An 18050-nucleotide genomic window follows, 5' to 3' on the forward strand; every position below is an offset into this window, starting at 1 on the left:
TATATTTAAACATTAATTTATGCACGTTTTTTTATCACCTATTGGATTTTTTATATACTTATTTTACATTCTATGAGATTATTTATTTATGTGCGATTAATTATGTGCGATTGATATCCAGATTCATTATCTTTATTGAAACATTTTTTCTGAGGTTACTACACCCTCAAATATTTTGTGTCTGTTGAAACATTCTTTCTGAGGTTACTGCACCCTCATATATTTTGTGCACATCGTCACTTTACTGATAAACAGCACCTATATAATACACTTCCACCAGCACCCATTTTACCCCTTTTTTACATTTTGCACAAAGTGGTTACACCCATTTGAAAGGGGCAGCAGGTCACCTTAAGTGTTACCAATATTAGGAACCAGGTGCCTTCACACCCACATCTTACTTAAAGCGGAGTTCCACCCAAAAGTGGAACTTCCGCTTTAGTGAGTCCTGACCCCCCGACATGCCACATTTGGCATGTCATTTTTTGGGGGGGGGAGCGGGTACCTAGTTTTGACAGGTACCCGCTCCCACTTCCGCTCGGAGCGCCGCGGCGCCCTGAGCGGAAGTTCTCCTCTCCCCCTCCCTCCCTGCAATCTTCTGGGACACGTCAGAGGTCCCAGAAGATTGCCGGCCAATCACGGCGCGCAGCGCGACTCGCGCATGCGCAGTGGGTACCCGGCTGTGAAGCCGCAAACTGTAACAGCCGGGTGCCCACAGCAGTGATGCCGGCGCCGAGGGAGAGGATCGAGGCTTCCGGCGGCCGCATCGCTGGACCGTTGGACAGGTGAGTAAATGGCTGGAACTCCGCTTTAATGTGAGAATTATGTATTCTTCAATTGATGATCTTCTACTGGCAACCCTAGTTGCCTGGTTTTTATACTTTCCCACTGACTTTCTGAGTCACTGACCAAAAGTATACATATCAGCAGTTCTAACTTTATCTTCACCTGCTGCATACTTGTTCCAGGTCAGTTAGAACCTATTCAAGACAAATATTAAAATGTTCTATTCTGCCTTCCTAATTTAACCCTCCTGTAATTTTTTTGTAATTATTTCATAGGTAAATTTCACATGCAGACTTTAACCCTTAACAACATCGATAGATCAATATTTGCATGAAGTAGTAATGTCTATATATCACTGAATTCTTAATAAAATCATTTAGTATAAGCAAGGTGAGCCATTGCAATGTGCATATTGGTATGCAATTGTACTTTTGTATTCTACTGTTTTAAATAATGCAAATGTGATTATGACTTACTTTGCTAGATTGATTGGTACAAAGCATAGGTCATTGTCATCATGGGTGCATGATGATTTGGAGGCTTGTTAACAAGAGAGACACAATTTAAAGGCTTGTAACAAAATGAGCTAAATCAAATAAGATTCAGCTTTTGCAAAGAATAATTGGACATGTATTTTTTTGAACCTTTAGAAAGATTTCTCATGGGTGAACAATAAAAATGAAGCTATTTCTATGTGGCTCCATGATTAGCTAAACCAAAGTAGCTAGATTTTGGATGTAAACAAAAATTGTAATAAGCAGCAAATTCTGTTATTGTGATTTCATAAAAAAGAAACTTAAAGTTAAAAATGTCCCTAAATGTACCACATATGGTGGCAGTGCCCTAAGGTAAGGCATTACTGGATTAGGATGAAAAATTGAATCTACACTCTCACCCAAGTAAACCTTGTCAAAGGTTTACTTGGGTAAAGCTCTCCTGGGCTGCAAGGTCGAGACAACCTCGAGACCCCAGAGACGTCTCATAGCCTTTATATTCATATCAGCACAAATTATTATTTCAAAATCTTGGAAATTGGCCATCTTGCCATTGAAACTGCTCAAGCACAAACGTTCCTGGATTATGATTAATGAACGCATGTCAGTGATTTTGAATGATAATGATAGAGTGCTCTTATATAGTGCAAACAAGTCCATCACAGAGAGTCCAATAAATCAGGAAAGCAAGTGTAACAGGCAGGTCCTTAATTAAAACACTTAGAAGCCCAGGTGCTGGAAAACTTGAAGTCATGCAATGACATACATGAGGTGTAATGAATCCCACCACCACAGCTTTCTCTGCCTCTCACCTCCAATGAACGACCCTGCAGGGTCTACAAGCATGTAACCAATATGACAAAACCGATCCTCCAGTTTTCCTCTATTGTTCCAATGGCTCCAAACCAGACAGAACTCCACACCATATAAACGCAGGGGAATATAATAAAGGAAGATCTAAGTGCTCTCTGCTTTTAATTCACACAAATTTATTAAAGAAAACCATTGCACTTACATTGTATTGAAAGTATCCATGCATCACACATAATCATGAAACTTCAGTGGCATTGAGGTCGACGTCTCCCTGCCTCTCTCCTGCACACTTCCGGGATGGCTGGTGGGTCATGCGGCGTCCCCCCGTACGCGTTACGTCCGGTAGGCGGGAATGTTGGGTATTTTACATTGCAGAAGATACACATTCTTTGTCCATATCTTTTGTTTTCTTTCTTGTGAAATACTTCAATAAAACTAAGTAAAAACTAAGTCTTCAAGTTCTGATAAATGCGTTTATTGGTGTGTCTACGACAAATGATGCACTTCAATCTCAACTGTCTGGAGCAGGGCCTCTGTTAGAAATGATGGGGCCCCATACAGCCATCCTGACAGATCCCCCCCGAACCTTCCTTATATGCTCCAATCTCCTTGGTCCCTCTGTTGACCTGATGGGACCCAGGGAAATGTAAAAAAAAAAACATGCAAGACCAGTGTGCATCTAAAACTTTACTTCATATCACTCACATTCCTTGAATGCCACTATACCCATTACCCATAGGTAAAATAAAAGTTATATACCAGTTAGAACTATTGTCCCTGATTAAAACAGTGCTGCTGCTGGGAAATTTTATACTGCTGTATGCTCTGCAGTATTCTAATTCTTGTAGAAATACCCTAATCTGTGCCAGATGTTATTATTTTCTTTTTCTGGGCCTGTCACCTGGCATGTGCTGCAGTCAGTGTATAGATAAAAAAAAAAGAATTGTCAGGTAGGTTAGAGTTTTTTTTTTTAGGTAGAAGAAACTTATTGTAGAAGTCTCTCCTACAAAAAGACCCTACTGACTGTTTTTTTTTTTGTTGTTTGTTTTTAGAGTTTGCTTCCACTTTAAGTTTTATAGAATAACTCCAGAAAACAAGTCAATGAAATCCTAACAGTATTCTTGGGATGTCATAAGTGAGCTAAAATTAGAACTTTCTTAGTTTGCCTGCAACCAAGGTTTGTAAAAATCACCTTCATTCAGAGTCAAACAAGTTCCTTACATATCCTTCTGTACAACACTGCAGAAACTTGCCACATTCATTCTGTATACCTGTCATGTTGCAATTTGTGTGGGTAAGTCTGCACAGATCTCAGAGAGAGGGTGTGTGAACCAACAGACACAGTGGCCTACGTTTTCACTAGCATTACCATCTTTTTTTTCTGTAATTATATACAACTACATAACAGTCATCTTCATAAGATGAATTCCACAATTAAAATGAAAGCCAATGAACAGGTAGGCTATGACCAGTCAGTAAATGTAAAAAGTTCATGTTTAACTGAAGTGAAACATTTGCATGTTTCAGTAAACTTTTTTTTAAGATATAATCATGTATATCAGAGCCTTGAAGCAATTATTGTTACACTGTGGCGTACTACGTAAAGTTTGACCTGCTACAGCTACTACTGATCAAAGTAGTATAACATCCACAATGTTTTTTTTTTTTTTTTTCAATAAGTCTTTATTCATTTTCCACAATGTTACACATATACACTGAAGAGTTTACAAAAAATAAGATAGTTTAAAAGAGAGTATGCACCATAATTAACATATTGAATAGATTACAAATTTTGGATTTATTACATGCATTCATGGAAGTAAAAATACCTGGTCTCTGGTGTCCGGCTGCACAATTGTTGGGACATATTACTCTTCACTTGTAGGGTTAATTGAGATAGGTGGAGAGGATAAGAAGCTCAAAAACTTCAAATGTAAAAAAAAATGTATGGCTATTGGAGTTGAAGTCCTATTCATAAACTGGGAAAGCAGTAAGGAGAATAGCACTTTGGAGGGTTTGTGAAGATAGAGGGGAGAGGTTGATGAGATAGGGTGGTTATAATAAATTGGCTCCATCCTGCCAACAGGCATCTAAAAATCTTCGGAAATCAATTATGGTTTATATGACCAGTTAAAAATAGTCACCCTTTGTAGGCAGGTAGTGCTAATGAGTTGGGTTAGGACATGTTTATATTTGGTGGTCATGTTGTTAAGGATCTCTACCAACTTCTCATTAAAGAAGAATCAAGAATCTTCTGCTTCCCTTGTGCAATTATAGGTAAATCGGAACACCATGGCCCCTCTAGGACCTGTTTGGCTGCAATAAATATGAACGTTACTGTTGAAATTATTTGTTGGTGCAATATTGTGATTTTAGTGTTTAGTGTTTAGAGAGCTTCTCAAGGGTCCTCGGGTGTGTACATTTAAAGGACCCTGTGCTTTTTGGGAAATGATAAGTATCCATCACATTGCTGTACTGTGTATTCTACAGAATGGATTCTGTTAACTAAACCATTCCTTACTTTATGCTAATGAAAATGAGAAACCTTCACAAAATAATTTATTTGAGTTCTAAATAGTAACTTGGGAAATAATGAATATACTATGTTAGGCGCTGTTCATTATCTTATTGCATTACAAGGTGCAATCGGCTGAAACTTTCATCCAAAAGCTATTGTGTTCACTTTCAGACTGGGAAAACAAACATTTTGGTAAACAAGCATTTGTTCTCAGTTTCTGAATCAATATATGGCAGACTAATGTTAAATAGCATATTACAGAAGCACCTACTCTTGTGAGTAAAGAACAGGCTTACAGTAACAAAACAAAAAAAAAATCAAATAAATCCCCCACAAAAGTTTGTTTCAGTTATATATTAAATGCATAAGGATGTTTTTTTTTCTGCATAAAAGTCAGTACTAAAACGCTCAATTCACTAAGATATGCATTTGTTATTTGCTATAATGTTTTTTCTTTGCAGCTATTAAGTGTTGATTTTTAGCTCCTATTGTTTCTAATTTCTGAGAAAAATCTGGCACATAACAGTCATTATAACTTAGTTAATTGATGATACAGAAAAGTTAAGAACTTGCTGCTAATACAAAAATAAGTAAAAATGCAACCAATTAAAAAGCTTCTCATATAGTAGCCTGACAGTAATAAACTACAATCTGATTGTTTTTGTCTACTGGACTTTGCATATCAGCATTTCTTGTTACATCGACTATGTCTGTACAGTTCTATTATATTTTCTTTGGCATAATGTACTAATGGTATTTCAGATGGTGCTTATGACAGTAATTTGACACTGAGCAGTGCAACTACTACTGAGGCAGCTAATATGACTGCTGTAGGGCCAAAATATTTGATCTGGGCTCTTATATCATGATCTGGAAAGCTCCCATTGCCTCTCCCAAAGCCTAGCTATTAGTAATTACCCTAGAGTGAAGTATGTTTAAGTGACTTTGTCAAGATATCCTCCTTGTCAAGATGTCTTCTGGATTAGTTGTCAAGCTAATGTACAATAAGAAGATATTCAGAAGAAAACAACATATTGCTACTGCACAGTTTTAATTGTGTGATATAGGATTCATAATATAGTATGGTTCATTATGGATATGGATAGTTTTTTTTTTTTTGTTTTTTTCATGATAAGCATGCCACCATGGAGGAAAAATTACTTTGGCTCATCTGATTGAGCAAATACAGTTGGGCAGAAGCACCTTTACCAGAGTTGCGTAAATCCTGCCTTTGAACATTATCAGCGCCAAAGCTAAGTATTACATTTTTCAAAGATGGCTTCTTTAATCTCTTAATAATGTGGTGGTTACAGCCCACTGCAGTAGTTGTCTACCCCCCCCCCCCAAAAAAAAAACAGACAGTTTAGGTTCACTCCTTCTGTTATGGCAAGGGCAATCTTCTAACATTGCATTCGCTACAGTGCATTGAAATAAATTAATATTCTCACTGTAGAAGTAATGTGTATGTAGGTACAACTAAGAAGTCAAGTGGAGCGTTAAAAAAATGAAAAGTAATTCAGTGTACCAGTACCTAGAAAAGATGATACATATCATTTCGAAAATGGACTAACCAACCAAGAAAATACAAGCACCAGGAATAGCTTACTTGAATATTTTATTTTAAATGTTTTTTTTCTCTGCACAGATGAAAGTGAGGTTATGTTTCAAAAACTGTTGCAATTGTATTTTGATCCAGGGTTTGCAAGGACAAGATGGACTTCCAGGTCAAAATGGAGAAAAGGTAACGTTTGCAGAAAGCAAAGTGAATTGACATTCATTATGTGCTGTTTGTTTTCCAGGGTTTTTTGGCTCTTTGCTTTCAGATGTATTGTGCCAAATGTCTAGTAATTGTGTCTCGCTTATTTGTTCCTGTGATGTCTTTTCCTGGCAGTATTTTACTCCACGGGTGGCTCTATTCAAGTCTATAAAGTCAGTCTGTAAATCAGTGTAGAATTAAAACACTATATAGACACAGCTGCTTTCATGTTTATACTACATTTTATAGACAAAGCTGTTTTTCAAGCACCATCCTCATGGTATAAAATGCATAGCATTTTCACAGTTTCCATATATAGCAAATTGTTTAGTAGTGAAGATAAGTAATGTGTTCCTAGGATAATTATTAATATGTTTATTCATTTTTGCCTAATGTGCATACATTTGTACAGAGCTGTTGAACTCTTTTTTCGTAAACTATTTTCTGCCCAGTCAAGCTTGTAATTAAGATTTTGGTGACTGGAACATGAAGTGAGAAAGTTACAAGAAGCTGACACTGCAATGTAAAACAGGGTTTTCAATCAGCCTTACATGAGGAGGCTTTTACCGATTTTCAAAAATGTAGGCCCTCCATCAAAGTACTGTGCATTTATTAAGTTGTGTTTGGATTTGTATTCAATTATACTGAAGTTTTCATTAGCATGTGTGAGAGGGCCATGGTGCCTGGTTCAATGTTTGGAACCTGGGTTCCCGACAACCCCCTCCTTTTTATTAGTTATTCTTTCTCCCCCACCCCTTCCTATGATAATGAGCACACATTATCCATTTTGCTTCTTCATGCATCTTTTTTATTTAGTGAGGCTGGGCATAGGGGAACTCCTCATTTATTCATTAAATCTGGTATGGTGGGACATACAAAATCATATTTTATATTACGTTTGATGTTTATTGCTGATATTACTGTGTTTATCATTTTTATGAATTCTTTGCTTTCAGAAAATACAGTATCTCACAAAAGTGAGTACATCCCTCACATTTTTGTAAATATTTTATTATATCTTTTCATGTGACAATACTGAATAAATGACACTTTGCTACAGTTTAACCTTCCTAGCGGTATTCCCGAGTGTGACTCAGGGTTAAATTTCAGTGCCAAAAGCGGTAACCCCGAGCCACACTCGGGGTACCGCTAGGAAGATCGCTGGATCCTGGTAGAGGGGTTACTTACCTTGTCCCCAGGATCCAGCGATGTATCCCGGCAGTGTGTGGCAGCGGATCTTCCTCCCGATGCTCTGTGTGTGCCCCAGCGTCCGTCTCCTGCGACGTGACGTTCGCAGGGTGGTGGAACCGGCGGCAAATTCAAATGTAAAACACACCAAACACACTGATACAATGCAAAATAAAATAAATTCACATTAGTTTGCCCCCCAGTGCCCTTTCCTGCTTTTTTATGTATATATATATATATATATATATATATATATATATATATATATATATATATATATATATATATATATATATATATATATATGTGTATATATATATGTATATATATGTATACATACTTTAACTTATTTATAGTTTTTATTATATTATAATTTATGATTTTGTGTTTCAAACTTTATCATACCCGAGATGTTATAAAGAAGAACGTACAGTAAAAAAAAAAAAAAAAAAAAAAATCATATGTAAATAGTTGGTTTGGGCTGCTCATTCTTTAGAATTACATTCAAAATAATGGTACCGCTTTCAGCACCTAAAATCCGAAAGAATCATACCGCCAGGGAGGTTAAAGTAGTGAGTGTACAGCTTGTATAACAGTGTAAATTTGCTGTCCACTCAGAATAACTTAATACACAGCTATTAATGTCTAAACCACTGACAACAAAAGTGAGTACACCCCTAAGTTAAAATGTTCAAATTGGGTCCAAAGTGTCAATATTTTTTGTGGCCACCATTATTTTCCAGCACTGCCTTAACTGCCTCTATGCCTCTTGGGCTTGGAGCTTACCAGAGCTTCAAAGGTTGCCACTGGAGTCCTCTTCCACTCCTCCATGATGACATCATGGAGCTGGTGGATGTTAGAGACCTTGCGCTTCTCCACCTTCCATTTGAGGATGCCCCACAGAAGCTTAATAGGGTTTACATCTAAAGACATGCTTGGCCAGTCCATCATCTTTACCCTCAGCTTCTTTAGCAAGGCAATGGTCGTCTTGGAGGTGTGTTTGGGGTCATTATCATGTTGGAATACTGCCCTGTGACCCAGTCTCTGAAGGGAGGGGATCATGCTCTGCTTCAATATGTCACAGTACATGTTGGCATTCATAATTCCCTCAATGAACTCTAGCTCCCCAGTGCCGACAGCACTCATGCAGCCCCAGACCATAAAACTCCCACCACCATGCTTTACTGTAGGCAAGACACACTTGTCTTTGTATTCCTCACCTGGTTGCAGCCACACACGCTTGACACCATCTGAACCAAATAAGTTTATCTTGGTCTCATCAGACCATAGGACATGGTTCCAGTAATTCATTTCCTTAGTGTGTTTGTCTTCAGCAAACTGTTTTCGGGCTTTATTGTGCATCTTTAGAAGAGGCTTCCTTCTGGGATGACAGCCATGCAGACCAATTTGATGCAGTGTGCGGCATTTGGTCTGAGCACTGACAGGCTGACCCCCCCCCCCCCCCCACTCCTCCAACCTCTGCAGCAATGCTGGCAGCTCTCATAAGTCTATTTCACAAAGACAACCTCTGGATATGATGCTGAGCACGTGCACTCAATAAAAGTGGAACCTGTCCTTTTAAATCGCTGTATGGTCTTGGCCACCATGCTGTAGCTCAGATTCAGGGTCTTGGCAAACTTCATTTACCCTAGGTACTCTTTATATAGAGCAACAACTCAGATCCTCAGAGAGTTCTTTGCTATGAGGTGCCATGTTGAACTTCCAGTGACCAATATGAGAGAGTGAGAGCGATATCACCAAATTTAACACACCTGCCCCTCATTCACACCCTAGAAATTGTAACACTAACAAGTCACATGACATCGGAGAGGGAAAATGGCTAATTGGGCCCGATTTGGACACTTTAACGTAGGGATGTACTTTCTTTTGTTGCCAGCGGTTTAGACATTAATGGCTGTGTGTTGAGTTATTTTGGGGGGACAGCAAATTTACACTGTTATACAAGCTGTACACTCACTACTTTTCATTGTAGCAAAGTGTCATTTATTCAGTGTTGTCACATGAAAATATATAATAAAATATATGCAAAAATGTGAGGGGTGCACTTACTTTTTTGAGATACTGTATATGGCCTGGCACTTTGATCCCCCTTGGAAAAGTATGTTTTGATTATAATCTGACTTCTTTTAAAATAAGACATATGCAGAATGAAAAAAAAATAATAATTTGTTTAGTTTTGAAAATATTCATTATGTTACAAATTTTGTTTAATTTTGGAATTTGTTTAGTGTGGTTTCACTTTATAGGCAGACTAAGGAGACCACCCAGGCACAATATCTAAAGGAATTTTTCAATTTTCTTGTTTCACTGAAAGTGGAAACCCCACTTAAACTGAAACAATAAAAATGAAAAATTCCTTTAATATAGTGCCTTGGGGTCTCCTTAGTCTGCCTGTAAAGTGGCACTTCTGTATTATGCATAGAACATACTGTAGCAAAAATGACATTTCTAAAGAGAAAAAAAAAACAAGATTTAAATTGACTTGCAGTTGCTATGGCCCGCCCAGCCATTTAAAAAGAAAAAGCAGCGTGGCACCCCCCTTTTTCCCCCTGTCCATACCAAGCCTTTCGTGTCTGGTATGGATTTTAAGAAATATTTTTAAAAAACAGCATGGGCTCCGCCCAAGATCCACACCAGACTCTTGTCCAAGCACGCAGCCTGGCAGGCCAGGAAAGGGGGGGTGAGCAAGTGCCCCCCCTCCTGAACCATACCAGGCCACATGTCCTTAACATGTGGGGTGGGTGCTTTGGGGGTGCTCATCCCCCCACCCCAAAGCACCTTGTCCCCATATTGATGGGAACAAAGGTCTCTTCTTGACAACCTTAGGTGGTGGTTGTGGGGTTTGCGGGAAGAGTACCCCTACACATTTACCAAAAATATGAAAAAAGTGAATAAAAACAGTGAACGACTTTTTGACAATACCTTTATTAAAAACGAAAAAATAAATGTCCCCCCTAATGTAGATTCATCTCACGCTGCCTGCCGCACCGCCAAACCGGAAAAAAATGAAAAGCTTCTGACCTCGTTAAACGCTTTCTGCAGACTGCCTGCTCCTCTGTCTGACATTTCTTATATAGGTTTTTTTATTGTCTCTGTTTTTTGGGTTAGACGGTGCGGCATTTCTTATATGGGTTTTTTCTTTTTTTTGAGTTTGCAATGGTAAGCATCTACATGGGAGGGGGGGGGGCATTGCTTTTTTATTTTTAATAAAGGACTTGACAAAAACTCTTTTACTGTCTTTATTTACATTTTACACATTTTTGGTGAATACTGTAGGTACCTATTCACATGGGGATCAGGATCTGGGGGCCCCCTTGAGTCCAATAAGTCCCTGCCGCTGGCCCCCACAACCACAGCCCAGGGTTGTGGGGAAGAGACCACTGTCCCCACCAACAAGAGGACAAGGTGCTTGGGGCGCGGGGGCAGTGCCCCAAAGCACTCCACCATGTGGCCTCATATGGCTTTGAAGGGGGGGGCTTGCCCCCCCCTTTTCTGGTCTACATGATCGGCTAAGGGTCTGGTATAGCCATTATGGATTGGGGGGGAACCCACGCTGTTTTTTTAAAAAAAATTGTATTGCCGACATTGTTTTGTTTACATTTCAGCTGTCAGTTGGGAAGCCCACTTACAGCTAATGATTATCAGTTGGTAAGGATGCAGCAGCCAGCTTTCCAGTCCGCTGCTTAACAACCAGCTATTCTTCACACAGAATTTGAATCAGCCGATCATTTTTCGACTGATCCGAATTCTAAATCAACAAATAAACAAAACAAATTTTAAGCAATTTTTTTTAAATTCGTTACTATTTGTTACTATTCAGACCAAAACAAATTGCACATCTCTATTTAAAGTAAAGTTAAAGTTATATCATATAACCCTAATAAAAATACATTGCAAAAAATATGTAAATAAATAAATAATGTAAAAGAAATCACATTACCTTTAAAATGCATTGCCTACGAAGAGTAATTATTACATTATTTACACCTTCTATTTAAATGTTCTTCCATCTGCATAACAAAAAGTTATACAGTTCACAGCTCTTAGCACATTTCTGTGCCTGGACACTGCAGATCATGCTGCAAAATGAGCCTTTCTTGGAGATACTTTCGTAAATCCAGGCACAGATGTACAGACAAAAATGTGCTACTACGTTGTGAACTGCTGCATGTCTAAGAAATTCTTCTAATTATATAGACACAATGGGGTTGATTTAGTAGAGACAAATAGGCTTTTCACTGTGCAAGGAAAATTGCACATTTCAAGGGAATTTGCCAATAAGGGCATAGTGAATGTGGTGATGTTTACCTTTGCAAAGAACACCCAAACATAGTTACATATTTAATGAGGTTGAAAAAAGACACCAGTCCATCCAGTTCAACCTATGATGTGTGTGTTTGCTGTTAACCGTACATTGTATACCCCTGTATGTTGTAGTCTTTAAGGTGTCCATCTAATAGTTTTTTGAAACTATTGATGCTTTCTGATGATATCACTGCTTGTGGAAGAGAATTCCATATCCTTACTGCTCTGACAATAAAGAACCCCTTACGGGGTTTAAGGTTAAACCCCTTTTTTTCTAGTTTTAATGAGTGGCCTCGTGTCTTATTGATATCCCTTTCTCTGAAAAGTTTGTTCCCAATGCTAAGGTCACCAGTACGGTATTTGTACATTAATATCATATCCCCTCTCAAGCGTCTCTTCTCCAGAGAGAATAAGTTCAATGCTTGTAGTCTTTCCTCATAGCTGATGTCCTCCATTCCCCTAATTATCTTTGTTGCCCTTCTCTGGACTCTCTCCAGTCGCAGCACATCCTTTCTGAGGACCAGTGCCCAGAACTGGACGGCATATTCAGGATGTGGCCAGACCAGAGTCTTGTAGAGTGGCAGAATAATTGCTTTTATCTCTGGAGTGAATCCCCTTTTTATACATGCCAAAATTATGTTGGCTTTGGTTTCAGCAGCTTGGCATTGCATGCCATTGCCAAACCTAATGTCCGTTAGGACCCCCAGGTCCTTTTCCATTTTAGATTCACCCAGAGGATCATCGCCTAGCGAGTAACTTGCATTCGTATTTCTGACACCCAGGTGCATTGCCTCACATTTTTCAACAATAAACCTCATCTGCCATGTAGTTAGCCACCCCATTATTATGTTCAGGTCCGCATGTAAGGTTCACACGTCCTGCATAAAAGATAACAGCCTGCTTAGCATAGTATCATCCGCGGATACTGAGATTGTGCTGGTTATCCCATCCTCAAAGTCGTTTATGAATAAATTAAACAGGATTGGTCCCAGGACAGATCCTTTGGGGAACCCCACTTTCCACACCCGACGAATCTGAGTACTCCCCATTTATCACCACCCTTTAGACTTGCCCCTGCAGCCAGTTTTCAATTCCAGATACACCACATCAACGGGCCTTCCTTTATCTAGATGGCAACTTACTTCTTCATAGAAGGTTAATAGATTGGTCTGCCAAGAATGATTTTTCATAAAATCCATGCTGATTACTAATAATAATACCATTTTCATTCCTAAAGTCTATTATATAGTCCCTTATCATCCCCTCCAAAATCTTGCAGACTACTGATGTTAGGCTAACTGGCCGATAGTCCCCGGGATATATCTCGGCCCTTTTTTAAATATTGGTACCACGTTGGCTTTTTTCCAATCAGCTGGCACCATTCCTATCAGTAGACTATCCATAAAGATTAAGAACAATGGTCTGGCTATCACCTGGCTGAGTTCTTTAAGGACCCTCCGGTGTAAGCCATCCGGTCCCGAGGATTTAGTTATGTTACGTTTTTCAAGTTTAGTCCTGAGTCTGTCTTCTGTTAACCAAACCATGGGGGTGCTTCCTGTGGTGTATTATTTATGTTAACATTACAAGATGGGTTAGTGTAGCCCCCCAATTATTTTGTGAAGACTGAAGAGAAGAATTTATTTAGCACTTTCTCCTTCTCTCTTTCCTTTGTGGCCAGATTCCCTTCGTCATCTTTTAGGGGGCCAATGTGTTCTTGCTTTCTTGCTATTTATATACTTAAAGAATTCCTTGATGTTTTTTTTTTAATCTCTTCCACTATGTCCCTTTCGTGTTCTATTTTAGCAGCCTTGATTTTGCCTTTACATTTCTTATTGCATTCTTTGTAATGTTGGAATGCTGCCAAGACCCCTCAGCCTTGTATTTTTTGAAGGCCTTTTCTTTAGTTTTTTTTTTATTTCAATATTTTTTATTGAAAATTTACACAATGAAAACAAGGCAAGCAATATACGTTTACCAATATTGACTGGAACAGCAACAATACACATTAACATGTCAGAAGAGAACCGTATAAAATCTCAGAAAATACCATAAAACACTTTTACCTCAGAGTTAAACATGGGAATAACATAAGCATGGTTGATTAGATGGGTTGACACACAAGTCTTGGGAAGGAAAGTGTAAAAAGATTAGTGTGGTACATTCTATTTCCCTTACAATGTCTGGGTGCAGTAGCTGCTGGCTGTCCAGGGTGACCAGTGTCGAGTGAACCTGGCCCCCTGAGACATAGAGAGAGCGTATGCTTTTTCCATAGAGAACTGGTTATTGACTAGGCGGATAACTTCTAGGTGAGAGGGAGGATTTGATTTTTACCAATGTTTCGATATAGCGGACCTAGCCGCAATCAGGATGTGGGTATATACTGTGTGCATATCTTGGGGAATATTATCTAAGCCGAGAGACAGGAGAGCCATGGCTGGAGTGACAGGCTGAAGAATCCTCGAAACAGAAGATAGAATCTTGGACACCCTCCTCCAGAAGCCCAACACGCTTTTACAGGACCAGACGGTGTGATAAATAGTGCCGACTTGGCCGCAACTGCGCCAGCACAGGGGATCTGACTGGGTATAGAATTTGGACAAGCGATATGGTGTTAAATACCACCTGATTAGAATTTTTTGGGACTGTTCCCAATGCGTCACACATCTAGAGGCTCTGTAGGTACTTTGGGTAGCGGTTTGCCACTGGGTGTCGGAGAAGTCTGCCCGAAGATCCTCCTCCTACTTAATCATGTGGGAGGTTTTATAAAAAGACAATTTATTTTGAAGATGATTGTAAAACAAGGAGATCCCTTTAGTTCTAGTGGTGGTAGAAAATAAGTACTGCCATATGGAGGACGGAAGGTGTGTCTGGGGAGGGGGATGTTTTCGGAGAAAACTGGAAATGGAGTTATACTGAAATTTAGCTGACACAGGCAAATGAAATTCAGTCTGGAGTTGACTAAAACTTTTGAGATCCGTGTGGGTGTACAATTGGAACACTGTGTGGACACCCGCCGCAATAAAATTAGATAGAGAGGTATAGGGGAGGAGAATTTGAAGAGTTTGCAGGGGAAAGGACACCCGGGTAGTGGAAGCGGTAGAGCCTCGACTGGAAAGTAAGGTCCGCCAGGCTTTCAGCGTCGATTGAGTGGTGATGGGATACGCGGGGAGGGATAGGGGTTTCCAAATGTCTGCCAGGAGTAGAAGGTACATGTGTGAGGATTTAGAGAGGAGGGTTTCAAGTAGTATCCATGGGGACACAGGGGAATGAGGGGTCCATTGTCTAATGCGAGTAAGGTGAGCCGCCAGTAGGTAATCCTACAAATCTGGGAGGCCCAGGCCCCCAACAGATTTGTGACGAATCATGTGGAGATAATTGCATCTAGCACGCTTTTTCTGCCAAACCAAGGTGCGGAGGATTTTGTGTAAGGTTTTGATATAGGACGAGGGGATCTGGATCGGGAGTGTGCGAAACACATACAAAATTTTTGGCAAACATATCATTTTGAAAGCTGCGATTCTGCCTGACCACGACAGTTCAGTGCGGGATATAGATTGTGCATCCGACAATATATTGGAAATAAGGGGACGGAGATTAGAGGGGATAAGGTTGGACAGGGGATAGGTAAGTCGCAGGCCCAGGTAAGGAACTTCTGCCGAGGTCCATGTATAAGGTAGGGTGGATTTTAAGTGTGTAACGGTAGATTCGTGGACTCCCATATTGAGTACGAGGGATTTAGTGAAATTTACTTTATAGTATGATACGTTACTGAATTGTTGGAGGAGGTGGTGGGCCACTGGGAGGGATACAACGGGATTTGTGAGACTGAGGATAACATCGTCTGCGAACAGGGTAATAGTATGATGAGAATGGGCGATTTTGAAGCCGTGGATCATAGAATGGTCTCTAATGGAGATAGCCAGAGGCTCTATGACCAAATTAAAGATGAGGGGGGAGAGTGGGCATCCTTGCCGGGTGCCATTGGTAATAAGAAATGTTTAAGAGAGAAGACCAGAAGATAGGACTTTGGCCGAGGGGGAAGAGTAGAGGGCCAGTATGGCCGAAGACATGGGACCTGAAAATCCAAATTTAGCGAGCACTGCTTTCATATATCCCCAGTGGACGCGGTCGAATGCTTTCTCCGCATCTATAGATAGAAGCAGAGAAGGCATCCAAGCACGTTCCGCCTGGTGTGTGAGGTTGATCACTCTCCTGGTGGCATCTGGGGCTTGCCTGCCTTTAATAAATCCCATTTGATCTGGTCCTATCAAATCAGGCAAGACTACGGCCAGTCGATTTGCTAGTAATTTGGCGTAAATCTTAACGTCAGTGTTGAGTAGTGAAATAGGGCGGAAAATTTGCAGGGGTAGTAGGAGGTTTACCTGGCTTGGGAAGAGTTACCACATGGGCTTGTAGCATCTTGGGAGGGAATGACGCCGATGCGGCCGCGGTTGAAAGCATGGAGAGCAGATGCGGGGATAGAATTTCATGGAGGGATCGGTAATATTCATTAGTGAGTCCATCCGGACCTGGGGATTTGCGTACAGGGAGCGATTTAATGGTTTTGGACAATTCGAGGGGAGAGAAGGGGGCATTGAGGAATTCCGTCGCCTCCACAGTGAGTGTGGGAATATTGAGGTGTTGGAGGAAATTGTGAATGTCTGAGTCTGTGGGCTGCGGTGTAGAAGGATCCGAGTGTAGATTATACAACGAGCTGTAGTAGTCCGCAAACGCATCAGCTATGGCCTGTGGATGTCTGAGAGAGTCGCCCAAGTGAGGGTGATTCAGGGAGTCGATTCTAGTTTTAACCCTACGTGCCTTCAGTCTGGAGGCCAGAAATTTTCCGGCCTTGTTATGAGATGTGTAGTAATTTAGTCAAAGACGTGCTAGTAATTTGTCATGTTTTCCCCCATAGGAGTCTGCGCAAGTCGAGTTTCAGAGACGTGAGTTCGGATAAAGTAGTAGGCGATGGTGTCGCCTTGTGTTGAGCGTCAAGAGTGTGCATGTCTTGTAATATTTCAGTAGGGCGGGAATTAAATCGTTTTTTCAGCCTGGACCCAAGCTGGATCAAAAGGCCCCAAATGAAGGCTTTGTGTGCTAGCCACACTGTAGTAGGGGACAGATCTGGAGTGTTGTTAAGGTCAAAATATTCCCTTAAGCGGGTCTGGATCAAGGAGGCGGATTCTGGATCAGTCAAGAGGGAATTATTACATCTCCACAGGAACGTGGAGGGATTGCAGTTGCCTGTGTCAATAGATAGATGGATGGCTGTGTGATCGGACCAAGTTATGGGGGAAATTTTCGTATCAGTAACAGTTTGGAGCGTAGGGGTGTCTACTAAAAACAAATCAATCCTAGAATAGGTCCTGTGTCTTGGGGAAAAGTAAGTATAATCACGTTCGTCAAAGTGTTGGTAGCGCCACACATCGTGGACCTCCTCTGATTTGATCAACGATGCTAGAGATGGAACCCTAGAGGGTTTTTGGAGTAAGAGTCCACGGAGTGGTCCACCACCAGGTTGAAGTCACCACATACAATCAATTTACCCTTTTTAATTTTATTTATTTGGACCCAGAGCTTTTTTAGGAAACGCAATTGGCGTGAGTTAGGGGTGTACACATTTACAATGGTATATAGACAGTTGTCCATTAAGCATACCAAAATGATGTATCTCCCCTCTGTGTCCGTCACCACCTTAGAGGCTGTGAAGGAGACAGAGTCAGCAATGGCAAGCAGGACACCTCGCTTCTTAGCAGCAGTCGATGACAAGAAAACGTGTGGGTATTTTGGATGGCGGCAGACAGGGGACTTGCCACTATGAAAGTGTGTTTCCTGGGCAGCGACCACGTCAGCTTTAGAGCGTACAGCTTCATCCCATAAGGAGAATCTTTTGGCGGGGTGGTTAAGCCCCTTTACATTCAGAGATAGACAGTGTAAAGGCATGGTAGTACGGTGGAGGGAAAAGTATAACACCGGAGGTGTTCAAGTGGAGGGGTGGTAGAAGGTGAGATGCAAAGTCTGGTGGGTGAAACGTACCTAGGTACGGAGGAATGGATATAGGCACTTACTCAGTCCTTCAGTTCAAAGATGAGGTGAGGAAAAGTCTTGTGAAGGTGCAATTCAACCAGCTTCAGAAACGAGTCCAAAGGGAATCCGATGAGTCTGCAGA

At 40.6% G+C, this 18050-nt stretch overlaps 1 protein-coding gene across 1 annotated transcript in view; it reads left to right on the plus strand.

Annotated features, from left to right (window-relative positions):
* Window positions 1-18050, plus strand: part of COL19A1 (collagen type XIX alpha 1 chain) — a 1241599-nt gene that overhangs the window by 829612 nt on the left and 393937 nt on the right. Inside the window, exon 19 of the mRNA XM_082249430.1 lies at window positions 6308-6352. Within this exon, the coding sequence (XP_082105556.1) occupies window positions 6308-6352 (45 nt within the window). The remainder of the gene's footprint in view (window positions 1-6307; window positions 6353-18050) is intronic.

This window comes from Pelophylax lessonae (genome assembly GCF_965119305.1).
Source record: "Pelophylax lessonae genome assembly, chromosome: 3".
Taxonomy (NCBI): Eukaryota; Metazoa; Chordata; class Amphibia; order Anura; family Ranidae; genus Pelophylax; species Pelophylax lessonae.